The sequence below is a fragment of the Poromitra crassiceps genome, assembly GCF_964638095.1.
Source record: "Poromitra crassiceps genome assembly, chromosome: 1".
NCBI classification, from domain to species: domain Eukaryota; kingdom Metazoa; phylum Chordata; class Actinopteri; order Beryciformes; family Melamphaidae; genus Poromitra; species Poromitra crassiceps.
This window is the reverse complement of record NC_139623.1, coordinates 88,221,538-88,245,842: the sequence shown is the minus strand read 5'-3', so window position 1 is coordinate 88,245,842 and position 24,305 is coordinate 88,221,538. Positions and strand designations below refer to the sequence as shown.

General features: G+C 42.9%; 1 protein-coding gene across 1 annotated transcript in view; it reads left to right on the top strand.

The window, feature by feature from the left end:
- Positions 1-24,305, top strand: part of cblb (Cbl proto-oncogene B, E3 ubiquitin protein ligase) — a gene marked incomplete at its 3' end in the record, with an annotated part of 107,095 nt that overhangs the window by 29,555 nt on the left and 53,235 nt on the right. Inside the window, exons 4-6 of the mRNA XM_083646792.1 lie at positions 2,959-3,105; positions 13,789-13,945; positions 22,746-22,867. Of these exons, the coding sequence (XP_083502918.1) occupies positions 2,959-3,105; positions 13,789-13,945; positions 22,746-22,867 (426 nt within the window). The remainder of the gene's footprint in view (positions 1-2,958; positions 3,106-13,788; positions 13,946-22,745; positions 22,868-24,305) is intronic.

Genomic DNA, 24,305 nt, shown 5'->3' with positions numbered 1-24,305 from the left:
AGGCCAGGCCAAAAAAAAGAAGAAAAATTTGGCCGTTTGAAGCCCAATTTGGGTCGTTTGAAGCAAGATTTAGTGAATATAATGCTAACGCGATGATACATGTTACCTATTTGTTCACTAATAGAAACATCAACATTGCCTAGATAACTGCAAGTATAATATGAAGAAGTAAAACCAAAAACATGCCTCTGTACAAACCTTCACAGCAAACTTTATTTAAGGAAGAGTGATCAGATTGTGCATACTCACGATTGCGCAGCCTCACCTCGAGTGGCCTGGGCTGGGACGAGTCTGACTGACAAGTTAACTCATTCCTGCCTGCCTGTCTGCTGGCTGCTATCCGCGCAAATAGGAACACTACTGGCCTCGGTGGCTCGTTAAATATTTCCAATAGGCGTTATTCTGATAAACTGGTCACATATATGTTACGTTCTCACCGAAAAACTTTAAAACAGTTTGTTTGTTTTTTGCTTGAAAACAGCTTTTTGGCAAGTCTAAAAATGACTACGGTAGGTGTAATCTACTTCCGTGTTTAAAACCGGAAAGACGATTACAAAATGACGTCATGCAGAAACGTCCTTGTATGGACAAAGAATAAGGTGAATAGAGCTGCTGCTCGCAGCTTAAAATGACACCTTGTGCACCTGCAGTGCCCCAAACAAACCCGGATACAATAACCCGGATGTAATAATTAAAAAAAAAACAGCTGCATACGGGGTACGGTGGCGCAGTCGGTAGCGCTGTCACCTCACAGCTAGAAGGTCCTGAGTTCGATTCTCGCCTGGGACGCTGTGGGCGCTAGAGTTGTGACCCCCCCATATCTTCAGTGCCTACTGCCCAGGTGGGCTATCTCGTCGAAAGGGCCTTTCTGTGTGGAGTTTGCATGTTCTCCCCATACCCCCCAGGGGGTTCCTCCGTACATAACCCCCCACTAAAAACATGCAGAAGATCGTCATCCGACCAGTGACGACAACATCTGAAGTTGGTCCAATGATGGTCCAATGATGGTCCCCGGGCGCTGGAAAGAAAAAGCGACCACTGCTCCTGGCCTGCCCCCTGGAGGAAAAGGACAAGCCTGGATGGGTCAAATGCAGAGGACATATTTCACCGGCCACCGTCAGCATGAGTGTGTGTAGTGGCCGCATGCATGTGTTGTAGTGTTCGTGTGACAATGAAGACGGGCTGCCGTCTGAAATCGTGTTTTATAAAAGTTCTGTGCACGAAGCTTAGCCTGTGCGGGTGTGAAAGAAGAATTAAAAGTTGGGATGATGTGCTCAGGGTACAAAACATGCACGAACCACACACACACACACACACACACACACACACACACACACACACACGTGCACTGCCCTTACAAAGCTTGTTATCAGCACCCCACAGCCTGTACGCTCTCTTTGTCCCCCTCTCCCCCCACACACACACCTTGGCCAAAGTCACCCCGTTGCGTGTGTGTGTCTCCCCGGGGTGTTTACCAGCGCGCAGGCTAATCTCACAGGGAGCCAGAGACAAAGGAGAGGGAGAGCCCAAACACCCACAAAAAAACATTCCGGCCAGCATGTCCTTCCCCACCTCCTTCAAGATTCAAGATTTTTTCACCTAAATTTTACGATGATTATAGCTGGGCTCTAAGCTTATCTCAGCCATTTCACAAGCCGATTCCTAATACCTCATCAAAGACTTTCTAAAATTAAACTTTCATTTTTTCTCAATATCTCTTTATATAGCAGTGTTTAAGTTTCTGTTTTGCTCATACAGTTTAAATGCTACTTTATAATTGTATATAGGGGATAAATAGACTATGACTAAATAAATGCTACAAATTCAAACTTTCAGTGATTGAATTTGAGAAAACATTGAGCTCAGCGAAACACTGAACTGAATTAGTATCTAATACGCCTTATACACCAAGGTTATTCCCAGATTGATTTGGGGTAAGAAAGGGTTAACCCGGGTTGCTATCTGTTACGTTATTATGTTATTTGTTATGTCATGACCAAGGATTAACCCGTGTTGACTGATTTGGTGTGAATTGACAAAAGAAGGATTGTAAATTTAACCCTGGTCGTTGGGTTGAAAGTGGTATAATATACTCTACTATTGCTGGGTTAATGTTAATCTTCACGCTACTTATTAGCTGTATTTCCTTTTGATATGATCCTGCTCTCGCAACATGTTATAGCAGTCATTAAAAAATATTGATGAAAAAATTATCTCTGCTTTAACTTGATATTGTCTAACTTTCTTAGTCTAGAAAGTTAACAATGTGTAAGTATAATGTTACATAATTACATTGAGAGAGGGTTTGAAACTAACTGCGAGTTGAGTGCATAAAGTACTGTTTGCAGTGGCATTTGAATTGATCACTTAATCATCTCTAAATTTGATAACATCCTCACATTATGTTGGTGTTATAATAAAAATAAATAAAGACATAACTACAGTGATCATATTTCATGTTAAAGTCCTTTATTTTCATGCGACTCATCATATGGCATTTCCATTTTCTTTTTAATATTTCCATAAATTATAAACTACCCCCTATATGTATTTTTTTTTTTTACTGTGATAGCTCTCTGAGATCAAAAAGAGTATTTGAATCTGTTATGTCGCTAAAAGTAAAATGTGAGAAAAATGGTTTAAACATTCCACAACATAATATTTTCTACATTGGCATTCCACCAAAACCATAAAAATAAATACTTTCCTTTTTGTTTTATGAAAATAATGATTGTAACCAAATCACTCAAATCTCAAAATACCTGCAAAACCCATTTTCGACCTTCTTTGGCTCATTGCCAACAATGTGTAGCAGTGACGACACGTGAAGGGTTCTCCCAGGCCGCCACACATATATTATGTCAGATATCACTGGCAGCCCACTACTGACTTTTTTTACATAGTGGTGAACCAACTCTTTGCTCACATCTCTCCTCTCCTCTGTGTGTGTGTCTGCAGGAGGAACCTGACCAAGCTGTCTCTGATCTTCAGCCACATGCTGGCCGAAATCAAAGCCATCTTCCCCGGAGGACAGTTCCAGGGAGACACCTTCAGGATCACCAAAGCCGACGCTGCTGACTTCTGGAGGAGATTCTTTGGAGAAAAGTACGGTTCAGACAGTTCGTCAAATAGACCACGCTCGCGTTTCTTGTAGGGGTGGGAATCACCAGATGCCCACGATACGATACTAACTTGAGTCACGATACGATAGTATTGCGATATCACCGATATTGCGATATATTGAATATTGCGATATTTCGATATATTGTCTAACTCCTTTTCCTACCTTTTCCTTGACCTCACCAGAAGTAAAACATGCAGTGTTTTTTTGTTTTGTTGTGTTTTTGCCCCACATGTAGGCTACATTATTAAGCTTCTCTGGACTCAATACGCCACTGCAGGTGCGGACTGCAACATCAGGCACTTCGGGCAGATGCCCGGTGGCCTGCCATGGCATGGCCTGCAAAAAAGGAAAAAAAAATTATAATTAAATCGCCAGACAAAATATCTATGGGGAACTAGCACACTATGGTGTATCGATTTTTTCCCCCATCCCTAGTTTCTTGGCGGATCATGATTTCATTCTATAAACACGAGGCTGGCCTCGGGATCTTTTGATGTTAGGTTGTTTCTTTTTCTCTTCTTTTTGTTTTAATCTCGAGGTCTCCAGCAAACTGAGGAATTGTTAAACGTCAGCATTATTTCATTTATAAGAAGTTAACACAACTGGAGAATGTAGAAGAATGACTGTTTTGATTATAGTTTCATTGTTATCTCTTTGCCTACAATGCAGATAGTCATGGGATTCTGGTGGAAAAAAATCATATCTGACAACAAAAGTATTCTCAGATTTGAGTTGGAGACAAAATCTCGTCAAATGTGGGTCCGTGGCCTTAATGTGGACTAAATTAGGGCGCCTCCTTCCTTAATGTGAAAAAGGATGAGAACCACCGCTCTTGGATTCTATCAATCTCTGTCGGGTCACATGTGCTCACACCATTGCTCAATATAATGACCTGAGGGAGAGATGCTTGGATGTTGATGCGGCTCCAAGTCAGTGTGACAGACTGTCACGCTGAGCATTAAGCGCACGCACGCACGCACGCACGCACGCACGCACGCACATACACACACACACACACACACACACACACACACACACACACACACACACACACACACACACACACACACACACACACAGGCCACACCCAGCTGAGAGCAGATGCTAGGCTTGGCCTTTCTTTGTCTCACCAACATGCACAGCTGAGATGAGGTGGTGCTATCAGTCTGGTTGTGTGTGCAGTGTGCACATGCGCCTACATGCCTGCGTTAGCTATATTGTCTAGTGCTGTGCCCGTTTGCCCCGCTGCTTAGGGTTGCCAGGTCAGCCTAATACCAGAACTCTAAATAGTGTCAGATCGTTTCTCTCCCTCTCTCTCACCCAGACGTCGCTTATACTGGACAGCTTTTCGTCCTTTATTTTCTTCAATGAGAAACGATACACCGGGTCATACCAAAAGGTTTGGCCAGGAGGGGTGTTGCTGGGTACAGTTGCTGAATTCCCGAAAAGCAAAAATAAGTAAATAGATAAAATAAATATATATTTGATCCATTCAAATTTGTATGACCCTCCTCTGGACTCAAATTAATAACAGTGTCCCCTCCCTGAGACTAAATTTAAAAAAGCATCACCCTCCCCTATTTTCCACCAGTGACCCCTTCCATAAATAAGGATACTTTTACAGTATGTGAGAGAGCGACCTCAGCTGATTTTGTGAAAGAGAAGTCCCATATTAATTTGCTCTTATCCTGGCTATGAAAAAGCTGGTGAAGGTGTCCTGTATTACAGTATCTGGGATACTGATGCAGGTAAACATGCCTGCCCACATGTACAACTGGCCCAACCTAAACGACTGGGAGAACATTTATTTTCTTAATCTTCCTTATCTTCATTTTTGTTCAGGCTTAGATGCAGTCACTGTCTAATTTCATAGCTACAAATGCATTTCCTATTGAGGCTAGAAGAACCTAGAAAACAATGTAGGCAAGATGGGAGGTAGACCTGAAAATTTCTGCCTGACTTGATTGCCTCTATGTAGTCTTGAAAGCATAGACCGTTTATGTTGAGAGAAGCCTATGAATTGACAGTGCAGAATTAAAATGTCTGTGTAATGAATGGATGTATAGGTCTACTACACACAATCCACAGAACAAAATAAAATGAACATGATAAGGTAGGATACTGTTTAATTTTCGCACGATTTGAGCACTATAACCGTGTGCCACTTGGAATAAATACAAACTGCCGCGGGTAATTAACAGTGTTGGGCAAGTTACTGAAAATGTTTAATTAATTACAATATAGTTACTTATCTCAAAAAGTAGTTTTTAAAGATTACTTTAATGTTACTAGTTACTTCAAAGTAATTAGTTACTAGGGAAAGTAACTTTTTCGTTACTTTTAAAAATCTGCTTTGATTGTCTTATTAATGCACACATTTTAGTGTTGCTGTGGCACAGTTACCGTTTTCAGACAGACACGGTTCTGGTTCTGGCTCTGGCTCCATTCTGGAGTCTCAGAACCTTGGTGCTTTCTGGTGAACCAGCCCGCGTTCACACAAGTTTAAGCGGAACCAAAGTGGGAGGATGTTATTCGGTAGTCCTTCAGTTTTTTTTGTTTATTAATGATTTGGTCTGGCGTTCGAGTGAACCCAGCCTTGGCCATCTCTTCCACAAGTTCGGCATACAACTTGCTCTTTCTTGTACTTCTTCTTCTTGTGCTTTCTAGCTTTTCTTAAAATTTGGTAGATGCCCCAAATCGACACTAAACATTTGGGGCCCTATTGTCGTACGCCGCTGCAGTTTGCGCGCCTCTTATGCTATCTTCCCTGCGTCTTAAGCTATCGTCTACCTCCTAGTTCCTCATTGCGCGGCTCGCGAGATGCTGGCGGCTCTCGAAGCTTTAGTTGGCGGCTCTAAGAAATTGCAATTTATTTTTTTGTTTTTTCTGTTTGTTTTTTTGTTTTAAGATTTCCCCCCCCTGCTCTCCCCAAAATTTCAATAAACCTTTATGGCATATTATTACAATACAACAATACTGGTGTTGACAGTAATAGAAGGTGCCAAATCATTCAAAACAATAAGCATTTTGCTTTTAGGAGTATTGTGCCAGCGTGCAGCGCTGTTCCAAAACATGTCAACGTGTGTCGTTGCCTGGGAAACGCACATCCCATAATACAACTGTTCACATCGCATCCCATAATAGTATGATGATACTTGGGATGCCATTGCGAACATAGATGTGAACAGGTTAGCTAAAACTTTAGCGTCGCCAGCGAGGGCCCCCAACGTTTCGAAATCCCTCCAGGCCTGAAAGATTTTCTAGGGGAAACTGGTATATATGTGTGTGTGTGTGTGTGTGTGTGTGTGTGTGTGTGTGTGTGTGTGTGTGTGTGTGTGTGTGTGTGTGTGTGTGTGTGTGTGTGTGCGTGCGTGTGTGTGTAAAACAATAAAACACAAAAAAATGGTAGGCAGATGTGCTTGGTTGGGGTGGCTTTTGGTGTTTTGCGGTAAAAGTGGCTCTCCTATTGACTTTGTCCTGCCAGTGCGGCTCTCATCGAAGAAATAGTGAGGATCACTGGTCTACCTCCACCATCCAGTTTTGCGCTGGAATCTAAGTGCAGACACAGGTATAGGCGTGGCCCAGGCATGTCTGTGCGCCTCTTAGCTTATCATCTGCGTCCCGCAAGTGTCATTTTGCACTCTGAAGAAGATACCGTCGCTATGTTCCGAGCGTAAACAGAGGTTTGGGCGTTGCCCGTGCCAAAATAGACGTTCCAGCGCAATGTGTTAGAAAAAAGGGCATTGGGTGCTCTCAATTTTAACGCCACCAAATAGCAGGCGTATGCCTGAGCGCAGACAGTATTCTCTGAGCAGTGCAGGAAATCCTCACTTGGATACATTACGCACGGCACGATGTCACACTCTCTCCAACACCTCTTTGCGCGGACACACTCTTAACTCTTCCCTCCTCAGAATGCCACATTGATTTTCAACTATAGCCTACAATGCAGAAAAAAACACACCTTGATTTAAAAATGAGAATTTGTTTGTCATGGTTTTGTGCCAAAAAGGGATTTCGCTCTGTGGGACCGCGCACAGCGGTGCCTCTACCCACCCTGTGAGCCCACATTCTCCGGAGAAAACCCACCTCTGGGGAAGTTGGAAACCCTCATTAGTGATTTGCTTGCACCTGTGTTTACCCTGCCTTTTTGACACAAAATGGCCCCCGTGTGAAGGGTCTATTGTGTAAGTGCCAGTCTTTTCCCTGTTCAGTCATCGTGGCTGTCAGTTAAGTTAAGTTCACCTTTATTTATGCCCATGGGGAAATTCATCCTCTGCATTTGACCCATCCTTTACTAGGAACCCTTCTAGAACTCGGAGCAGCCGTAGTGCAGCGCCCGGGATCAACTCCAGTTCGATTGCCAGTGCCTTGGACCATCAGGGGCACTGACAGGAGTATTAACCCTAACATACATCTCTTTTGGTGGTGTGAGGAAACCGACACAAACACAGGGAGAACATGCAAACTCCACACAGAAAGGTCCTGGGGTGGACCGAAGTTCGAACCCAGGGCCTTCTTGCTGTGAGGCAACAGTGCTAACCACTGAGCCACCATGCCGTCACTACCGAGTTTTTGTTTCTTCCAAACGGGGTGTTCCTGGTTCCCCCTTGTTTCGAACAGCAAATGGGTCAGGTCACAGTGGAAAGTTCTGAAAAGATTATACTGTATCACACAGCCGGCCGAGAGTCAAAGTCGCACAATTGGTTTCATGCATCTTCCAACCTCAGACGCTAGTCCAACCTCAGGCAGCACGCTCCTCGCTCCGGTTTGAAGTGCCGCTCCTTCCCTCTGCTCGCGATCCACTTTGTTCACAACCACTCCAAAGACTAATCTATTATAGATTGTTACAAACCTCAGCTTCCCGTGGTCAGGAAGGATGTGTGTGCATGTCATCAATCCTGTGAGAGGACTGTCGAAAGAGACCCGCCCACTCCCTTGTGAACTTGCCGGTGTCACATGTTAGAGCTCCATAAAACCATAAAACACTCTCTCCCTGTAAATGAAAGTCCGGTCAAGGTCATATTGAATCATTCACTCACAATTGTCCCAGATTTGGTGCAGTCCACTTCGTAAAATGAGCTGCTACATGATCTCTTTGCAAATCAATGTTTGTGTTAAATATGATGATGTTGCATATTGTGCTATTCAGAATGGTGTTACACATAAACTCAGCTGCAGCATGTCCTGATTTGCTCTGTGTAAAGTACTATTAGGACTAAGTACTATTATGGCCCATTTCCACCGCTGGTATCAGCGTGGCCCCGCCCAGCTCGTCTCGCTTTTTTGTCTCATTCCACGAATCAAAAACCTGGACAGCCCGGGTTGAGTCGGGGTTGAGTCGTGCTAGTTTTGGTCCCTGCTTTGTTCCAGCGCTGTGAACCCGGTACCATACGGTGACGTGAAAACACTGCAGATGACTGATTGGTCAGGCAGAATCGTGTTTACTGTATCTACTGTCAATGCTGGGTACCAGTTTAGTGGGGCTTACCTTCTCTTCTGTTATTTCCATCAGTCTTTTGTGTTACTGCCTTCGGCTCTGGTGAAATAAAATCGATCTCCTTGCTCAGCTTTAACATGACGGTGGTTTTCAATTGTTTTGAGAGAGAAAAAGTCCGCCCCTCGGGAAGCCCTTTGTAGTTGTGTGTAACGTCGGCTCCGCTAGGCCGGAGTCGGGGGTTTAGCGAAGCCGCGGTCTTGCCTGGTGAGTTGCCGCCGGGGTAGAGGCTTCCCTTCTCCCCATAGCGCAACTCCCATCCCCCGCGCAGCGCATGCATGTGAGTTTGAGTAACAACAAAGCGATATCCATTCTCCTGGCCGATTGTCACATTTGCCCATTTGTACACTGTAGGTCATTTACAGGCACCAGTATTTCATAACCAGTTTAAAAGTTCCGTGTATGGATTTAATTTTAACGTTATACGTTATAGCCTACTTCGGCTATGGACGGAGGACAGATATGCGGTCGCTATGATGACCAGGTGTGGGCGGAGGTGAGTAAACTTGCTATGGAAACAGAGTCTATATCAAGTAGAGCCGACTAAGACCAGGTCGAGTAGAGCTGTACTGTGCTGTTATATGTGGTGGAAAGGAGCCATTATTAGGGACTCTGCGGATCAGAGTTTGGTAACTCGCTCCACCACCAGGGAACCATGAGTTACCAAACTCCATTCAATCTGCAGAGACCCTCTCAATCTTTAAGAAAATGCTAAAGACCTGTAGTGAACATCTTCTTACCTGATGGACTGTTTTTTTATCAAATCTCATACTGTATGTATGTCGCTTTGGATATAAGTGTCTGCCAAAGACAAATTGTAAATATTACAGACGCAAACTACAGACCATCTTATGATGGGATCACACCAGCCACAATGCCCATGACTTAAACCGAATGTGGGCCAGGGGCATAAAGTGGAGGGGCCGGCCCCCTTGCTCGGAAAAAACCCATCTTCAAACTCGGCCTTCATTGTGAAGGCAACTCCACACCTCTAACACACAAACTCACAAGGTGAAAACAATGCTAGCAACACGCTGTTACGGTTGGCAACAACATGCTATCGCGGCTAGTAAAAATCCAAATAGGACTGTACTTAAAGGCATATATCATAATAGCATATCATATCATATCATATCATATCATATTGAAAATGAGCTGTTACATGATCTCTTTTAAAATCAATTAACTCTATGCTTGCTTCAGAATGGTCGATGTTACACATGAACTCAGCGACAGCATGTCCTGATTTGCTCTGTATCAAAGGATGGCTTTAACGATAATCAACCCACTTTGTATCATATATAATCTAGGTAAAATAAGCACATGGCCAGTGTTTTACCTTCTCTCTCTGTTTACCTCATGGTGAATTTGCTCCTGCTCCTGTTGGCAGAAACTCCGCCCCCATCAGCTGCAAGTCATTAGGGCTCATTAAGGCTCTCCACGGATTCTCTGTGGATGTGCGCATACTTAAAAAATAAACAATAACAGCCCCCCTCGGAGCAGATTCTGCCTCTCCAGCACAACTTCCGTAGCTCAGTTCTGACGCATAACGCGTCAGAACGGAGCGCTTTGGCAGAGGAGGAAATGGGAGATCTCTGTGAGGAAAACACAGAGAGAGGTAAACACTGCGCATGTGCTTATTACCCAGATTATTAATGATACAAAGTGGGTTGATTACCAGTAAAGCCATCCTTTAATACAGAGCAAATCAGGACATGCTGTCGCTGAGTTCATGTGTAACGCCGACTATTCTGAAGCAAGCATAGAGTTAATTGATTTGAAAAGAGAACAGCTCATTTTCCAATATGATATGATATGATATGATATGCCAAGCACAGTGCCATAATAACTGTGACATCTGGAAGCATAAGGTTTTGGTCAGATGCAGTGGGCCTGTTTGTGAGGCTAATGTATATAGACAAGTGCATAATAAAGTTGTGGTCAGCCATGCATTGGACCAGAGAGTGATGTTCCCGTCAGCAGTGGGGTTTTTTTTTTTACAGCCTTGATTAGTATCACCCAATGAGATGAAACAACAAAATTCTGCTCAGCGCGTGCAGTCATGAGACATTAAAGTGTGTTGGGCTCTTTCTCTCTCTCTGCCTCATCCCCTCTGCCTGCTGTTCTCGCTCGTTTCCCCTCCCACTGAAACTTGTTCTGGAGTAATCCTTGTGACAATGTGCTGTCACAGTTGGTAGCTCGGGAACTGGCATCACCTCGCCAGCTTGTGTTGACTTCTCGTTTTCACAGTTTGGTTCTCCCATACTGCTATCATCATCACGCCAGAGCAAAGAATTCACTTGCCTCACACAAGCAGGGCCGGATTAACACAGTGTGATGCCCCAGGGTGAGCCAGACTTGAAGTGCCCCCCCCCCCCCACACACACACACACGTAAAAAGTGAAATTTACTATGGCAATAAATACCACCGATTTACATGACTGTATCGCTAAAATAGAGCCTCAACACACACACATACCAGACACAAGGCACAATGTAGATGATGGGGAGTAACATCATCACATATGAATACAATTGGGCTAATTGAATTTGTAAGAGTCTGAGCTTTCCAGTCACACTCAGTTTTTGCAATTCCAATATTGTTTAGGGGTCCTATATGCAGAAACATTCAAAATAGGTAAAATAACACAATTTTAATGCATGCAAAAAAAAATTTTTTTTTTTAAAGAATAAAATGGATTCGCATAAAGTGAGCATGTCTGTAAAGGGAGACTTGTGGGTACCTATAGAACCCATTATCATTCATTCAGATATCTTGAGGTGACAGGTCAAGGGACCCCTTTGAATATGGCCATGCCCGTTTTTCCCTTGCCAAAATGTAGTCTAAATTTGGAGCAGTATTTAACCCGCTTCCTGAGAAGCTAGCATGTCATGGTTGGTATCAATGGATGCCTTAGGTCAGGCCAGGGGTACTCAATTAAAATTCATAGAGGTCCAGTTAGAGAAAATGTCCTCAAGCAAAGGTCCGGAACATTGTAACGTAGCTTGCGTTATGATTCAGTGCCATTAGGCTACTTCAATGATTGCAGTAGCCTAATGGTACAATGTCTGTATGTAGTCAACGACTGACTGTTAAATCAAAAATAAACATCAACAATGTTTATTTACAGTTTTCATATTTAACTGGATTAATTATAAATAATGAGCCTACACTAGTACTAAATACGTGTTCTTTTCTCATTTCAAGTACAATAATGGCTGCATTTAAAACTAAGATACAACAGAGTGGTTTGGGGAAATGTGCATCTTAAAAGTGCTTTCATTTTAGAAAAAAAAAGCCTTTTCTTCCCTTTCCTCCACCTTTTCTCTTGAGAGAAGTGAGCTCCCTATCTATCTATCTGTCTGTCTGTCTGTCTGTCTGTCGATCGTTCGCAATGCAAACGTCACATGCCGTTGGGCACTGGGCAGTAATGTGTGAGTGTGCCCTCAGTCTGGATTTGAGTGTGTTTGCTCGTGTGGCGCTTTCATAGACAGGTTAGGATCGCATCGCACTTCACATGAGACATACTGGCTGGTTTTGAACTGCCCGTGAGAACAATGAATGAACATCTAACCTACTCCAGATTAAAACTATATCTTTGTTTTTGCGGTCTACTCGTTTCTTTTGAGCATGCCATCTGAAATTACTTCTATCTCTCGCATTTCTCCGAGTCTCTCGCCTCTACTCCGTCCGTGTGTCACTGACACTCTCTCGCCTGCAGCACTGAGAAGTAACAGGCAGAATCAAATTGGATATTTGATTGGCTGAGTAGCATCACGTGTGATGATTTACAGTGCATGCATTGGTCTGTGAGCTTCCTGGCAGATAAAGGTAAAGGGTAGAAAAGCATGTGCCGATTAAAATAGAAAAGCTCAGTGAAATGTAACAATTCTCAATAATTTGTAGGTTATAGGGCTCGGTCCGGATAGGACGGTGTCTGGGTCCGGATGCGGACCGGAGTCCGGACTTTGAGGATCGCTGCATTAGGTCTTCTAGTTTCATGTGACATCAGGACCTTCGCTCTACCTTTAAAAATGTGCCTGCTACAGCCTCTGAAATACAGGCAGAATCATTTTGGCTGATGCCCCAAGGCACCTGATGCTCCAGGGCACTCACCCTGCCCATATAGTTGCTAATCCGGGCTTGCACACAAGCTACCCCCCCAGTGCTTTGTTTAGAGATAACGGTCATGGTGTGTTGCGAGGGAGAACATAACAATAACATTGATATTATAATCAATTTGAAGAATATTGAGGCAGCCCAATGAAGTGGTTGGTAACTTTCAGATGGGCTGGTTCTGTATTAATAGTGATTGGGAATGGGAATGTCCTTACAAAGCTGCCCACAGTGATCATGGTTGTTGGGACAAACAGAAAATGTGCAGTGACAGCTATCTCTCTTGACCCTCAGAAAATGTCCTCATAACGGACCTGCCACTTTCGGTGTTGCGTCAACATTGCAAAATTTCGGATTTTTGCTGCAGAGCGACATTTGTCACCATGGCAATGCAATAAACACAGCTATGTGGCCCATACCAGCATTGTTAAGCATCGTCAACAAAATCTATTTTTAGTAGTTCATTTATTTTATTGATGATAGATGCAAGTCTAGCTTATTTACAAAGAGTTATCATGGTTCAAAGTGCTGTGATAAAAAAAACAGTCTCTTCAGCCAAACTCTTGCCACTGAGGTAGGCGTAGTCACTGGAAGATGTTGGCGCCATAACACAATCCCTATGCACTTGCCCTTTTCCTGCCTAACCTAGTCTAGCCTTATTTTGGTGACAGCAATAATGTATTTCATGTTAGCAGTGTTGTTGCAATAATAACTTTTAAATATGTGAGGAAGTCACATACTGTAATGTTAGCCTGACATCTCGTTTGACAACAGTGTAATGGGTTCAAAAATGCAATCATGCTGATCATACTCTTTGCATAAATTACGGTAGGTAACGTGACATTTGAAAGAATCGGATATAACCAAAAGTTAAGTTTCAGTCAGTTTCATGTTGCTATCAAATCAAATGAGATGAGACCAATTTACTCCTCTCGCTGCAAACTGCTGTCAAACCTCATCCTCACGGTTGAGAAGTTTTTCTACAGGATTTAGTGAGCAGAATCTCATTAAAAATCAAGTCAAAAGTCTTTTTTGTTCTCTCTCCTGCAGGACGATAGTGCCGTGGAAAGTCTTCCGACAGTGCCTTCACGAAGTGCATCTCATCAGCTCGGGCCTGGAGGCCATGGCCCTCAAGTCCACCATCGACCTCACCTGCAATGACTACATTTCTGTTTTCGAGTTTGACATCTTCACACGGCTCTTCCAGGTTGGTCAATAATAGCGCTCAACAATCAAATTTGAAGCAGTTTGGAGCTGCCACATCAAGTACTTTTGACCAGTGTTGAGGGTAACTCGTTATAAAAGTAACATATTACATGTAATATATTACTTTTAGCAGTAACTCAGTAATATAACTTATTACTAGTAACAGTCAAGTAACACAAGTTACAAATTAAGTTAATTTTTTTTATCAAAGCATATATTTAAATAAATATATGCAATAAATATATACAACCTTTTCCTAATCAAATTGTGTTTTTTTTAATGCAAATAACCACTATAGAGACACTGCCGCTCATTCAGAAACCACACCCAACACGTGAGAAAACACAAAGGACCACATACCGCGCCAACTTCTAGCAAAACAAACCGCAGCTAACCGGGCAAACAAAGGAACTCTCATCAGATACAGATAGTTTTACAGATATCTAGGAGGAACTGCTAGTGCCAAATAATGAGACGTTGTGTGCGTTTACTTCATTTTTTTTACTTCATTTTTTTGGCCTTTATTTAAACAGGTAAAATCACATTGAGACCCAGGGACTCATTTACAAGTGCGACCTGTTCAGACAGCAGCAATCAGTTACAGGACAACAGGACAACAACAATACGGACTCAGATACAGATACATAAAATATAATCACTAAACATAGCAGCAGGTACAAAAATGTACAGTTTCAATAAACAATGAGATATTCACTAAAATAATTTAAGTATAAAGTGGTATAAAGGAGGAGAGGGTCAGCTTTGTGAGCAGGAGCAAAGCATAGATGCATTCTCCAAATTCTTCAATATAAGTTTAAAACTCGCTAGGGGGATCAAGCTGGACAGCTTCAGACTAAGCTGCTTTCCAGGCAGAAGAGGCCGCGTAGGAGAATGCCTTTTTGCCTTTCTAAGTACGGACCGAGGGGATGGAGTAGGTGATGAAGTCCTGTGTACGCAGGCTATAGCTGGACTGTTTGCGAGATAGTTAGATAAGTAAGGGGACAGCAGGCCTAGGATGGATTTGTAAATGAAAATGTACCAGTGATGGGTTCGGCGGATGGAAAGAGATGGCCAGTTGACTAGTGAGTACAGAACACAGTGGTGAGTAAGGGGTTTACAACCGGTAACAAAACGCAGCGCGCCATGGTAAGCTGCATCCAGGAGATGGAGACAACTAGCGGAGCATGCGTATACAGGACATCACCATAATCCAAAAGAGGCCGGAAGGTGGCAGCAACCAAATGTCTCCTAGCAACAAATGAGAAGCAGGATTTATTCCTGAAGAAGAAACTTCAGTTTTAATTTCTTTAAGATATTGTCTACGTGAGGTTTAAAAGAAAGGCCGTCATCAATCAGGATGCCTAGGTATTTGTAGATTGACACAAGCTCAATGGGCGTGCCCTGAAGAGATAAAATGCCGGGAAGATCATCTGCCACCTTCTTGCTGTTAGAGAAAAGCATGGCCTTGGTTTTCTCTGCATTCAACACCAGTTTAAGATGATACAGTTGGAGCTGAAGAGCATCAAAAGCAGATTGCAGAGATTCAAACGCACGAATAACAGAAGATGCACAGCAATATAAAATCATGTCGTCGGCATATAAATGGACAGAAGCGTTGGGAATAAGCCCTATGTTATTGATATAAATGGTGAAGAGAGTTGGCCCCAAGACCGAACCTTGGGGCACCCCATTTGAGACATTGAGCATGTCGGAGGAGAGCTCACCGAACTGCACACACTGTTTACAATTGGACAGATAGTTAGCAAACCAACCAACAGCTTGAGAGGACAGCCCAATATCAGACAGGTGCCGGCATAAGATACTGTGATCGACGGTATCGAATGATTTAGACAAATCGATAAAAAGAGTGGCACAATGGTTCTTTTTGTCTAAAGCAGGGGTGTCAGACTCATATTAGGTAGAGGGCCGGATTTGTTCAACTGAGACCTCATGGGGGCCGGATTTTCTTTTTTACTAAAATCAATTCGACTCATTTACCCATTTACTTCACAAAAGAAATACTGCTCTTTCCATTTCTCTTGAAACTGCCTGCATTCCGTGTCAACCTTTCTCTTTTTCGACAGCATCTTGTTGATTCCTTTGTTTTTTGGTAGGTAGCCGAATGCGCGATTCAATTCCAGCGTGGCATCATGGCGGCTTTGTTTACACCTGATGACCTACTGACATACTTCCTTGTAGTGCAGGTTAATTAACTTATGAATGAACTCTTAGCTTGCTTATTAGCCACGCGTAGTTCATGATAATGGGGTGCGAATTTAATAATAATAATATATATATATATTTTTTATTATTATTTTTTAAATATTCCAAAACATCTCGCGGGCCGGATGAAACCTGCCCGCGGGCCGGATCACAACGTTTGTCTGCTGACTTTCTGCTTCCTGAAACTCCCCCCCAATCCTGGCATTCTCCTATGTCACGTGTTGCACACAAAGATCATATATACGGAAGATGAACACTCCAACTTACTTCATGACAGCTAGATCCACATTTTTCTTCTCAATGGCTTCCTTGTTTTGCTCGGGAGTACAAAATCTTTAATTGGCGATTTTTTACATTTGTTGTCTGCGCAGTCCACCACACAACAGCTTTTAGCTATGTTTAATTCAAGGAAAATGACACTGGTGTATGGAAGTGAATGGAGAGCTTTCCCCCGTGATGGGTGTGGCCTATTTCATGCAGTGTCTCTATAGATGACAATAACCAAGGAAGAGGATAACATTCAGAATTTTGGATGGTTTACACTGACTTCAAGACGGTTGAAATTATTTTTCGGGATGATTCCGGGGTGGCGATGTCATTCTGCTACTGCTGTTATTTTGGTGAAAGTAATGCAAAAGTAGTGTAATAAGTAACGAGTTACTCTACACAGACTAATATTGTAATATTGTAAAGTGACTTATTACTTTCAAATGAAAGTAACTAGTAATATGTAGTATATTACATTTTGAAAGTAACTTGCCCAACACTGCTTTTAACAGACTTAATTTCTGCATGTTCAGCAGTTGAAGGCAGTGGGTGCAATAGGTTTTAAACCATGCGTGCAATGTTTTTCAGTTGTATTTTTGCTGTATTTTTTTTACACAGCTTGTTTATGTTTAATTCCTCAGAGAGAAAAAAACATTTTATCAGGATCTGTTCCACTGGGTACCACTTTTGCCTCTTCTGCCATCCAGACGTATACTGTTAGAAGGTCCGGTCGGAAATGTCATTATGACATTATGTTTGTATTATGTCCAGAAAGCAGCAACACATCATAGTGACTTTTCATGAGAACTCAAAGGGCACACCATCAACATTTTTCAGAACAGGAGAATGCTTTCAAGTTACAGTGTTATTCATTGTGATCCCTAGTGCTTTAAACTCAATCAGAGCACCAAATGTAGGGCCATTGAAGATGTATCATAACATGCTTTTAAATGGGTGCTGGACATAGAACTAGTTTGTGATAACTCATAAACGAAAGATACAAAATTTTGGTTGGCAAATTTGCCAAAAGTGGCAGCTTTAAGGAGAGGGGAGCAGTAGTGTCAGAAGTATCAGTCAATCTACATTTTATGACACAGTATATTCTCCTTATTTGGCCTGAGATGGTTCTTGGCCATATCGTCCTTGTTTGGTTTATGCAGCAGAAGTCCTGTTTGAATGTATGCTGACTGACTCACTCTGGAGGTCTTCTTTCGTTTCACCCCTGCCTGTACTCACCAGTGACATCGTATTGACTTACACAATGACTGGAATAGTGTGTCATAGGGCACGATGAAAGCGTTACTTGTGGGGATAAGGAGCAATCAAGTGCATAGAGAGTTTTTTTTTTTATGTTCGAGTTTTTTGTTCTGTTTTTGCACTCGTTTGAGGTCGCTGGATGTGTGTGGCTCAGCTCTCTCCAGTTGACAGATTACTGGCCCATGTGGCTTCAAGATGGTGTGTGGGCGGAGAGGCCTTACAGCAATATTTTACTTTGGCAGAACCTTCGCACTAAGCATGCTCACTTCCAAAATAAAAAATGTGACTGTGAGTGTGAACACAGAAAAATCATTTGGTGAGTTGATTTGGTGTATTTTCCAGACTGGCTTCTCAAAACATGTACTGTATATAAATGAATAGAAATTCAGAAAGGAAAAACATGTATTTTAAGAGCAGCTATTTTCACTGTTGACTATTCATTGCAAAAATTCTACCAAAGCAAAATATTGCTCAAACGATCTTTGCCGATAGGAGTTGCCATGGATCGACTCATTAAGGCTGCTTTATGCTCACCATGCCGTGAAGGGCGCGGGGGTGGAGCGAGGGCCGGGCGCGTCAAATGACGTAAATTTGTTGGCCGTGGTTATTCGCTACCTCCGTTGGGCGCCCACCGTGTGCCTGATTTTTTTTCTCACAGCGCGACCTCCGCACGGCTTCTCTCCAAACATGGCCGCTTTCAAGCCACTGAGCCCTGAACACTGAGCTGTGTTTTCCCCACATTTCTTGACCCATGTGGTAGGCTATAAACTTTGATTTGCAACTGTTCGTTTTTAGTCATTTCACCAAGTAAATGTGTTGTGTTGAGAGCATGATTGAGAGAGTTTAATAGCAGCACAGAGTAGGCAATCAGGGCTGAGAACTAAAACGGCTTTCAGTAAAAACAAGTTTGGTGATTCATTCATGTGCTGATGTACGGTCATTTGAGAGTGAAAGCGCACTCAGTACTGCACATAATAGCATTTTATTGCGACTTTTCATGCGCTGTTCTCACTATATTACCATTGTACAATACATGCTGATCACTTGGCTGATCACTTCTGAGTATAATAGCATCTGCCCCAGCGCGAGGTCCGCACGGTGACTCGCGGAGACTCGCGGAGCTCCACCCCCATGGAGCTTGCTCGAGTATAATGAGCCCTTTAGGAAGTAATTCCCAGAGCAATCTAGCCTGTGTCGGTCAAGATGGCCCCCTGTGGTCAACCTCATGGCCCTGGCTTGGCTGATTCACTGATTGTGAATCCTGGCAGGAGGCGGGCTGAGAGGATCAGAAGGCCCTGAAGGTGAACATGACTGGGTGAACAAAAGAGGAAGTGGGCCAAAGCCATTGACGAAGCAAGGTGGAGAAGTACATTATTCTCTTGTAGAGGCTCAAATTCTCCCACTGTAGTTTACAAGGCAATAAGTCATAAGAAAAGACAAAAAAAAAATTCATTCAATTCATAATTAATTGATTGGATTCATATAGCGCCTTTCTAGATACTCAAAGCGCTTCACATATCAAGGGAGGGAGGGGAGGTAACTCATCCACCACCGATGTGTAGCACCCACACCTGGGACGCACGGCAGCCAGTTTGCGCCAGAACGCTCACCACACATCAGCTCTCACGGTGGAGATTTTGAGGACTGAATGTGCCAATTAAGTAAGAGGGATGATTAGGTGGCCATGATTGAAGGAAGGCCTGTTTGGGAATTTAGCCAGGGATTAGCCAGCCATTCAACCCTATGGTTTGCTTTAATCCAGGGTTTAAGAATTATTTTGAGTCTGACTTGGATTTCTACATGCAGATATTATAGTCTGACGTAGGAAACCAGTGTTATTCCCATAAAAAATACTAATATACAACAATAAAACCTATTTAACAGATATGTCTGATCTGACCTTGAAGGATACGAATAAGAATGGTTGCTTTCTTACTCCCCATTCTGTGGTCTATTCAATTTGGGCCGGGTCGCAGATCCAGTTTACTGGTCCAATCAACAAACTCACGGAAAGCGGCTTGCTCCTAGTGCCAATTCAGTCTTCAGTCCAACAGCCAGTCACTCCAGTATCCATGAGGCTTTAGCTCCTGCCAAAGCCGGCTCTGCTGCGAGGGCAGCGGGTCATTGTCCCCGGTGAGCTCCGGCTAACAGGCAGACTGGAGGTGAATGTAGTGGCAGTTGCCATCGCACAGCGCCAACTGGCAGAATCACTGCACAATGCCCGCACCCTAAACAAGCGTTTTATGCTCTGTAGGGATCTGATGAAAACAGTGTCTCTGTCAGCCCATGATGATGATGGTGTTGTGCTGAATCTCTGCATGCCTGTTGTTTTTGATCATATACCAGATTTGTTCTTTCTGCTTGATTCACAATGTGGGAGGATACAGCATACGCTGAGCTGGCTAGGATACAGCATACGCTGTGCTGGCTATGGCAAGAAAAGATGTAGACATTGCCAAAATTGCTACACTCTCTCTTTTTTGAGTTTGTGCTTTGTAGTCAGGCGTTGAATTCTTCTATGTTTACATCTGATGTGATGAAAACAGTCAGGATACTATGATACTGTGCCTGCTTGGGGCATCAAAAAAGTTGTCTTGCGTGCATCAGTATGGAAGGCAAGCTCGAGAGGACGGCAGTGGAGTTACCTGCACACCAATGTCTCTGGGCTGGAAAAGCCTCACTGAACAGTCCACAGGCTGAGATTGATGCAAAGAAAATATGCCTTTTAATTCAAGATATCTGTAGGCTCTTTCACACACAGATCACGCAAAATTGTAGTTCGGTAAGCCGGTAAAGCCTGGCAGCCTCGCCACAGAAATTGCTTTCACACAGAGCCAAGCAGCACGGCCACATTCCCGTGCTGCTGTGTACTTTCAGGTGAAATCCCCTGCTCCTGGATTGAAAGGCGAGCGGAGGGATTTCCAGCTCCTCCTAGCCCAAATTAATATTTTCATAGGTTAGTGTAACCTAGGCTACTGTATGAACGAATTCATTCAACAACAAGACAACAACAAGACCTCCTTCTCCTAGTCCGCAGGGAGGATAGGTGCACTCGCATGGTGGGCGAACTCGCCAAAACGGGCTCCGCCGCGGAGTGCATCTGCCGATTTTCTGGCAGCGAAGTGTTGCATGAATTGCATTCAAGGAAAGCCAACTTTATTTATACAACACATTTCATAGAAGTAAATTCACCTACTAAGCAGATCGATATGGTGTCACCTTGTGTAATTCATTCAACAACCAAACAGTAGGGAATGCACAAGTCAGATTGCCGTTCTGGAGCTGGTTTCCAGAGGGAATATCATCAGACCAACTCGCCACAGACAGCTATATAACCTACTACACAGGCACGGAGCATTCCTCCTGGCGCATGATTGTATAGGCTACTTTTTTTACTTTCACTGTCCTTCTTGCTGCATGAGGTGATTTCCCCTGTAATTTTTAATGAAACATTCACACTGTTCCGCCTTGCTGCTCCGACGCTTTCAAGTGAGGCGGGTTGTCCACTAATACGGCGCTGTGACAACCTTTGCTCCCGGGACAAAAGGCGTACAAGATTTATCCACCAACGCGCGTTCATGACTTTCACATCGGAGGCGCGAATCCTATTTTCCGTGCATTTTTCGGCTTTCAAGGCCGGTGTGAAAGAGCCTTGTGACAAAAAGTGCTCAAAGTGCAAAAAATAATAAGATGTCTTGAATTAAAAGGCTGACTGTTCTGTTGTGTGGGTATTTTCATTTCCATCCTCTCAAGTACATCTGATGTTACTCACTTTGCTGCTTTCATAAATACATTCATTAATACATTAATACATTAATACATTAATACTTTCATATATACATTCATTAAGTCTTCCCTTTGCTTGACGTCCTCCCCAAGCCCCCGTCCCCAAGCAAAATCAAGAATCGAATTTCAATCGAATACATTTCAATTAAATTAAATTCAATTAAATTAAATTAAATTCAATCATTATTATTAGTAGTAGTATTAAATATAATTTGATCTATCCAAATAAGAGAATGTATGATGTTACAGAGTGACTGTGTTGAACAACAACAAATCAGGTAGTGGGTGACATATTTTTTTGAGACCCCCTGCTTAGAGTGTGTCTTTCCATGTACAGTATGTATCCTAAACCCCCTCTCCCCCGGTCTCTGTCCTCCAGCCTATGTCTGTATCTTAAACCCCCTCTCCCCCGTCTCTGTCCTCCAGCCTATGTCTGTATTCTAAACCCCCTCTCCTCCGGTCTCTGTCCTCCAGCCTATGTCTGTATTCTTTTTCTTTTTTTCAATAATATTTTTATTCAATTTTTTAATTTTACAAGACAAGGCAACGACAAAAACAAAAAAACAAAAAGACAGGGCAGCTCAGACACTTCACAAGTTAGCAAAAACATAGATGTGGACAACAGTAAAGGAAAGGATGGACAAATGAATGAGAATACAATAAAATAAATTAAATTAAATTAGATGTACAAGGCAAAAGGCAATAATCAGGTGGCAATATCACTTCGGTTGAGGTATCCAATAGTCAGTGTCTCTGCTAGGTTAGGGTCAATATATTTCAAATAAGGCTCCCACACTTTATAAAAGACATCGGTTGTTGAGTGCAGCATACATGTCATGAACTCCAGAGGCATAAACTGCATAATTATCTGGTGCCAGTTCCTCTTTGTTGGAGGTTTGTCTTTAATCCAAAATAAAAAAAAATCGAGCAGCAAAAGTTAATAAATTAAATAGCCGTTTGTGATGTTTATAAACGAGTTTCTTATGGGGAAGACCAAGAATAAGGCTGACAGGGTCCGGGTCCAACTCCACACCAAAAATGACACTCAACTGCTGCACTATGTCTGACCAGTATCGTTCTATCTTAGGACATGACCATATGCAGTGAGTGTAATCTCCCACCTCTATCTTACACTTAAGGCAGAGGGGAGACAGGCTAGCATTCATTTTATGACGAAGGCTGGGTGATATTTGCAATCTATGTATAATTCTTAGCTGCATCCTATGTCTGTATCCTAAACCTCCTCTCCTCCGGTCTCTGTCCTCCAGCCGTGGGGATCGATACTGAGGAACTGGAACTTCCTGGCAGTAACTCACCCTGGCTACATGGCCTTCCTCACCTACGACGAAGTCAAGGCTCGGCTGCACAAGTACATCAACAAGCCTGGCAGGTACGCTGTCATAACCTACATCTGTGCTTCGCTTGCCTCTATGCCCTGATTACAGTACAAGATATAAAACACATGACAAACATTACAGTACAAAAACAAACATATAAAACAATATAAAATCATATGAAAAGCACAGGTTCAGATAAACAACAAGACTATGAGAAGCATGTGCAATCACGACCGTCAAAACTGAAAGTCTTGGACCTCTGTGCTGCAGCCTGAGCAACAAACACAACCAACTGCTGTGGTTCGAAAAAACATGTCCTCTCTCCTCTCTCAAGGCACAGATAGATAGCAGTTGGGAGTAATGATCCCTCATCACGGAGCAGTTTTCAGTTGCTGCAGGGAAACCTTGAACAAAGTCCAAAGGCCTGGAGCAGTTGAAACAACCAGTTCAGTGGTACAAAAGAGAAAAGAAAAGAAGTGGAACTAGTCTTTAAAAGACCCCCATGTGCAAAGAGGGGAAACAGTCTGCCAATTATTTGCTAAATAGACCACTTTTTATCCACATTTTTAGGCCAACAGAGATCTCTATGATGTCATTTCATAGTAGATGTCATACTAAGTAGCATCAAACTCATGTAAGTTACATGATGATAGGTTGCTTACACGGGGGGGGGGGGGGGGGGCATAAATGTGTTATTTTCTGAAGTGAAGATATAATTGGTTTTATTGTATTGGTGGTTGTTACAATTAATATTATTGAAATAAGTAGTGTAATGGATAATGGATACACATCAAAAGTAGGTCGAAAGCATTTCTGTGTCTTCACTGAAAGCTGTAAGTACAGAAGCAGCTACTGTAGGATAGTATATCGAGCAGTGGTTTCAGAAAATGAACGCTGACAAGCCGTGTTTGGTGGAGTGCCAATCCACTAAGAGGGTTTTCCCCCTCTTCGTGGCAAGCTCCCGGTGGAAAACCAAGCAAAATTGAATTGAAAATACCTTTAACAACAGTGCTAATTTATTGAGAGCGACTATAGCCTTGAGGAGAGCCATGCCCTGTGATTAGTCTGGGCCTAGCATAGCAGAATGGTAGAGCAGAAGGGATAATGACAGGACTCTGAAACGTGTGTGTGCGTGTGTGTGTGTGTGTGTGTGTGTGTGTGTGTGTGTGTCAGGGGGGGGGGGGGGGGGGGGAGGGAGAGAGAGCAACCAGCAACAACCAGGCGTCCACATTAATCTCTCAATAGAAAGATAGAGACCTACTGTATGATGAATATGGAAGCTTGGGTAATACATTTAAATTTTCCAATTTGCATCATCATTTGGGTAAAGCTCAATAATAATATCAGGATTGTCAAATGTAAATGACATTATTGAATTTTAATTTTAATTTTGAGCCAAAAACTGCACATACAAGTGTCAAATTAAAATTAAAATGTACGATTACATGGCCATGTTGCATTTCATTATGATGAAAAGGGAACCAGAGAGGA